Here is a 6,641-nt window from a genome sequence, read left to right on the forward strand (position 1 = left end):
CAAACTATAGTAGCTAGATCGATAGAAGTTGAGTACAGGAGGACTAGGGCTCACACTACTACTGAAATTTTATGGTTGAAAAGTTTGAGAGAGTTGGGTTTCATGAATAGTGACTCTGTGCCTATGTATTGTGACAATCAAGCAGCTATCGACCTTGCAAGTAATCCAGTTTTCCATGAGAGAATAAAGCATATTGAAGTCGATTTTCACTTGGCTGTTATAAATCAAAAAATTTGCACTGCATAGACTCCTGCAGAGAAGACAGCAGATCTTCTTACTAAAGCTTTAGGAGCAAAGCAATTCAAAAGTTGTGTGACAAGCTGTGCATGATTGATATCATCTATGCTCCCTTGAGTAGGAGTATTAAGATTTACAACATTATTTCTGTATATCCTCTTCTATCTTTTAGGTATAAGTAGTTGGTCATTCAATAAAACACACAAAAATAATCTTCCTTTCTTACAATAACAAAAGTTCTTGGCATGGACAACACATCGCAGAAGCTGATGAATGGGTTTATGTATAATCCAAGCACTATATCTACAGTTACTACATATTTACCAGTAGGAAGACAACTGACCATAGTTCTAAGAGCAGGATAGAGAGCTCCATCAATCAATTTCTACGACCCATCCCCGATCGTCCTTGACGATGCCTCTTTGGATCCCTGTAAGTCTTGAATACAGCTTCTGGGACACGAGTTGAGTGCTTGTCTTATATTCGATCCTGTACCCAAAATAACTGTTCAGTACATTAACAACAAACAAAATGCAACGATAATACCTGTAAACATACTAACTGCACAATGGTCGCATTGCCATTGTTCTTGTTCAAGAGGTTTTATGCCTACGAGTATTTTTGTATGCGGTAAAATGCAGTTCACCTAGTTATTGAGGACCTTTTCACCGTGGCGGTAAGGGATCACAACTGCTACAACTACTATGTCTAAGAATCCTGAAATTTGATCACTTGCAATGATAAATAACAATTGATGACAGTTCGTTTTGGAGGATACGTTTTTGCTGATGACTTCTGATACCAATATAAGTAACACATTACGGATCTTTTTACATTTTTATTTTGGAGATATCGAGACTCCAATCCAGGTCTCATCTCAGGAACATTTTAGCCCGGATCTGACTCGATCGTTCAATACACTTGTTGTGTGATTTATGTACAATTCAGAAAAAGTGACCAATATAATTGATTTGATTATGCCAAACTTGATCTGAACAAGAATTTTCCCATATATCATCATCCAGTTGCATTCCACCTGTATGTGTTATATTTATGTATGTATAGTATATAACTATATATATATATATATATATATATATATCTAATATGTATTAAAGACAGAAATAATTCATACAATTAAGAAAATTTTGATACCACAGCGTTACAGGCAATCTAATTATACAATGACAGTATCTGGGTTTGAATTAAAGTAGGGAAAATAGCAATTCTTGTAACTTAGGGGGTGGTTTGTTTTGGCCTTGTATAAATTGACTTTGGTAATTTAGTTATATAATTTTAAAATTTTAACAATTTTAGTCATTTTTTAGCCAAATTGCATGAATTGCACATGGCCAATTAAATTATAATTTTAGTTCTGTAAATCAGTTCATGCAGGATCAAAAATGTCAAGCCCTAAATTACAAAACTAAAATTACATTTTCATTGGATCATGTGTAAATCACATGCAATTTTCATGCTAATTTGGCCCAAAAAAGACTAAAATTTTCAAAAGTTTAAAAATACATAATTAAATTACGAAATCAATTCATACGGGATAAAAAAATATCACCTCCTAAACTATAGCAGTAAAATTGTATTTTTCCCATTAAAGTAGGTGAGGCATCCTAGGGCAAACAAATTAGGATTTCCGAATTCAATAATGTTATATTAGGATGGAATGATTCAGGTGAAAAAAATTAAAATGACTCCAAATTAAAATATATATATATGTTGAAATCCATCCATATTCTACAAAATATAGTTTAAAATGATAGTAGAAAATTTACAAATCTTCGATAATATGAAACTATGTGAACAGATTAAGAGGATTTTGTTAATAAAAATTTGAAATCCCTAACTTCAAATATATCAATCCAACGCAACATAACTGATCCAAGACTGAGTATACTTAATTCATCTACCTGTCCAGCAGGCTCAAATCATATGATATTATTACTGCTATAAAGATGGTCGTTCTTACTGCTTTAACAGTACTTAAACCTTCACATCTGACAACATTGATTACTGCAAAATCAAATAATCTACAAGTATAGCTTTTCTTCAAATAAGAAATTGGCAGGCTAGAGGGTCAATGTGCGCACCTGTTACCCTTGTATGTAATACTTCCTACTGGAGCAACACCAACTGCAGTTCCAGTGCAGAATACTTCATCAGCATTGATTAATTCTTCGATCGAAATAGAACGCTCCTCAACCTGGTTGAATTTAGAAAGTTCCTTAAATCCTTCTCCAGACGGAATGATGTGTGTATTCAAGAATCTAGATGGACAGAACTAAGGAAGAGAATATAGAAAGAATTTTTGTTCATCCAGATGATCAGTTCAGAACGTATTGGTCGATGATCATGAGAGAATTAATGCAGAAATTAATGTAATTCACAGCACTCTTTCGTGCTAGCTACAGAAGGTTATAAAGCACGATGACTACGTGATAATAAGAATATCAACCCCTAAGTAGTTATATTAGAATAAAGAAATTATGATATACATGTGGTAGTTTATAGCTACTGTAGAAACAAATATGTGAATTTTCTTTAACAAATAATTATCATCGTTTGGTAAAAGTGCGTGTCTCGTTATGTTCCTAGAACTTCTTTGAACGCACCCAATACTACCCATGAGTCCTATAACAAATCAGGCTTAAGCTTGTGCTTGAGTATGAGCGTTGGATAGTAGCCGAACATGTAAGTAGCACAGATTGCCAACAAGTACCTCATAACCCAGATCATGTGCAATATCAATGATGCTTTTACGTGTAACTCCTGCAAGAATAGTACCGTTGGTTGCAGGAGTTGAAAGAATGTTGCCCTGCACAGAGAAAATCATTCATCAGTCAGTAGTCCATACATTTTTGCTGATTTATACCACTGAATAATATCCGAAACTAATGTTATCCACACTCAACAGAGGGATCTTCCTATGTTCTGGAGGACCTAAGTTTTTCTTCTTCTTGAAATACCCTGATCAGCTTCTAAAGCAACATATGCACATTTGCCTTCCATGGTCATTTAATGGACCCAAACAATTCAATTTTCTTCAAGAACTCTTTGTCCACAGGACCTAATTGCACCGACACATTTAGATTAGGGACATAATCTCAAATAAAAGAAGTAATATTAGAACAAAACAAAAAGAAAAGGAAAACTTAACTTCTTGCTTGATGATAATCTTTGTTGCCTTCTAAACATCAGCAAACCACTCGACACTTTCTTTGAAATTTTTTGCTAACAACTAACAAATACAGCCTATGCCTATCGAGCTTAAAATCCTAACTCAACATGGAAACGACTAAAATAATCATGATTTGACTTGGATTGAGCAGGGTTCATATGTTCTAAGTGAAAACAGAGAGATGATTTTATGGTTGTGACAAACTCAAAATACTAACCTAAAACCAATATATTTTTCACATCGCATGCATTTGACCACCAGTATAACCTTAAAACTGTCATCGGATTTATAAATGTCTCCATTGCATTCAAGCAGGCTTTTAGCTCTTTTTCACTAAACAATGCATCATTCTTCACAATAATGTTTAAAAGTCAGCAGCTTCCAAGTAGCTTTGCAATATTCTCTTCATTCTTCATTAGCATTGTGTAATTTTCCACTAAATGAATGTATAAACATGTCACTCACAGAATGTGGATAGGAGTAAAATTGTAACAATACATTGGCTAAGGAACTTATATAAGAAACATTAAAGAGTTAAATACCTTCACGATGAAGACATTACAAGATGAGACCTCTTCAATGTTTCTTTTATTTACTGAATCCAGGTACAAGACATCGGAGAAGCCTCTGTCCCTTGCTCTAGCTATGGCTTTCAAGACCTACATGACAAGAGGACAATATATGTCAAGCCCATAGCAAAACAAAGAATATGCAGTATAGTCTTTACTCATCTCGACAGCCACGAAATAAAAGGAAAAAATATTATGTTTGAGACTGAAGAATCGGCAAACATATCAAATTACAAGAACTTTTCAAACGCCAGCAGAACTTCATAACCATGATCGACAGGTTAATATCCAACCATAAATTAAATTGTTGATCCAGCGTTCCAATACCTCTCTGCTTCCTAATGTCGACCACATAACTTTATATTTTGCAGAACACAAGCAGCAAATTGACATTTTAGAGAAACAATAGAACTTTAGTTGAGAGAATACTTGCTACCTCTAAACTCTTTTTCTGCTGATGTATAGAATACATCTACACTGATGAAACAATTCAATTTCTATCTTCTTTAAGGACTTTCATCAAACATATTAAAAACGAGATCATTTACCGGTGCATAGTTGGTAATGCTCTTCACACCTCCAGCACCACCACGAGCGGCACGATGAAACTCATCTTCAACATACAAGTTCAGGGCATCTATCCCTTCCTACAACAACAACAACCCATACAAGAAAATTACTCTCTCTGCCAACATACATCATTTCCCAATCAATTAGATAAACTGAAAAACGTAATTAACCTTAAAATAATTTCCAACTGGGGAAGCATACACTAAAAATGTGTACTCAGAAGCAGGTGCCAAACCCAGTACAGGTCCACTTCCCATGAGTAGAGGCCTGATATACAGAGACCCTTTTCCCGGGGGAGGAATCTGCTTTGGTTGAACAAAGAAAACGCGAAAATTGCTGAGGTAATGAACAGGAACAAACAAGAATACTAATTGAAGGAGAGACATCGATTACCCAGCGCCGGTTGGCAAGAGCAGTTTGCTTAACAGCATCAAGGAATTGTTCAGCAGAAGGGCAAGGCATGCACATTCTCTGGGCGCCAATTTGCATGCGGATTGCATTTTCTTGCGGACGGAATAGAAAGAGACCTCCATCTTCTCTTCTGAAAGCCTTTGTGCCTTCAAACAATCCCTGTTGGGATATGGGTACTGATTTTTATGAAGAAAAAATGATTTCAAAAGAATTAATCCAATCAAATTTTATCATCTAACTTTTACAAAATGTTGTTGATCCTTGTGGCTGAATAGATCAAGAGTAATTCTGATTTGATCACTTCCAGTTGAAGGATCAATAGTGTCAATTTGCTATGTGAGCCTGCAATTCATCATTGTATACCAAGTAGTATGAATCAATCAGCCCACATCCCCACAACCCAAACTCCGCTGTTAATTCATTTGCTATTTTGACGGTCAATATATATAAGAATTTCATCTCTTTTTTGTACTTCAATTTTGATCACCACCACGACTTAGCACATGCACCTGAACCATAGGTTTCTCCGGTACACAGACCTTATGACAATGGGAATTGAACTCACACAATCGTTTCATATAAAATAACTCATTTTTACCAACTGAACCAAGCTATCGATCTTACCATTTTTCCTAACGAATATGAAGGAACAAATTCATGACCCATACCTGACCATAGTTCAAAACTCCAGCAGAAGGGCTCAACTCAATGTTCCCATAACGGCTAAGCTGCCCTTGCTTGAACTCCTCATCTCTTCCACACATCATCATATACATATAATCAGTTTGCACTAAACCAAAGCCCAAATTGTCCCACTCCACGTCTGCATACTCATCGTCTGTCCGACTGCACCGTCACCACCCAAACCATGTAAAACAACACCAAAAACTCAATCCACAAAGCGCTTATAATATGTTTGTAATAAGTAACTAATGAGTTGCTGCAGGTTATGGCCTGACTACCTGTAGTTAGACGATTCGCAGGCCTCCCGCAGGGACGACGTAGCTTGAGTCCCGTAATAGCCAGCTCTAGCCTAACATTACAGCAAGCAAAGATTTGATTAGAATTAAGCTTGTTTAAGTCCTAAATACTATTTACACCTCCAGCAAACCGTCCTGTTCCTTCCCTCTGTTTTTCAAATCGTTCAAAATGCGAAAAAGAAGAGAAAATAAGGAAGATTATCAAAGGGTGGAGGCAGGAAATAAAACCTTCGATGTACAAGAACTTGGTGGGGTTGGAGCGCGGCTGAGAAGTCGAAGAAACACGCAGGCACTCCTCTGAATCATGGTTTTCTTAACTATAATAACAGCTGATGAGATTGAGACAATGTTTCAAGTATTCCCAGCAGAGCCCAGAGGTAGGAAGAGGCTAAGGCATCGGAGCTGGATAGACATGCACACGGGCTATTTGGTGGCGCAAGATTTCACTAATTAATACACAGTTTCGAGTTTTTTGAGATAAACTCTGTCAATTAAAGAAAGGAAAAGTGTATTTGAATGGGACCCACAGTCAAAAGAAAAACTAAATGGGTATTCAGATTTGGCAAAGTCAAACAAATTATATAAGGAATAAGATGTGTAAAATTTTAAGGTAATTTATTACTTTTTTTTAAATGTATATCCATAAGTTCATGCAATTTTAGTAAAATTGAAATTTGGTATACA

The 6,641-nt window shown here is 35.8% G+C and overlaps 1 protein-coding gene across 1 annotated transcript; it reads right to left on the reverse strand.

The window, feature by feature from the left end:
• LOC105162194 (branched-chain-amino-acid aminotransferase 2, chloroplastic) lies at window positions 411–6,413 on the reverse strand. Its single transcript, XM_011080165.2, has 10 exons — window positions 6,186–6,413; window positions 5,940–6,010; window positions 5,646–5,823; window positions 4,960–5,136; window positions 4,737–4,868; window positions 4,545–4,643; window positions 3,970–4,086; window positions 2,969–3,064; window positions 2,340–2,452; window positions 411–726 (listed from the first exon to the last, which is right to left on the reverse strand). Exons 1-10 carry the CDS (start codon window positions 6,261–6,263, stop codon window positions 612–614), a joined length of 1,176 nt encoding a protein of 391 aa, XP_011078467.1. The 5' UTR covers window positions 6,264–6,413; the 3' UTR covers window positions 411–611.

Source organism: Sesamum indicum, linkage group LG5 (genome assembly GCF_000512975.1).
Source record: "Sesamum indicum cultivar Zhongzhi No. 13 linkage group LG5, S_indicum_v1.0, whole genome shotgun sequence".
Taxonomy (NCBI): Eukaryota; Viridiplantae; Streptophyta; class Magnoliopsida; order Lamiales; family Pedaliaceae; genus Sesamum; species Sesamum indicum.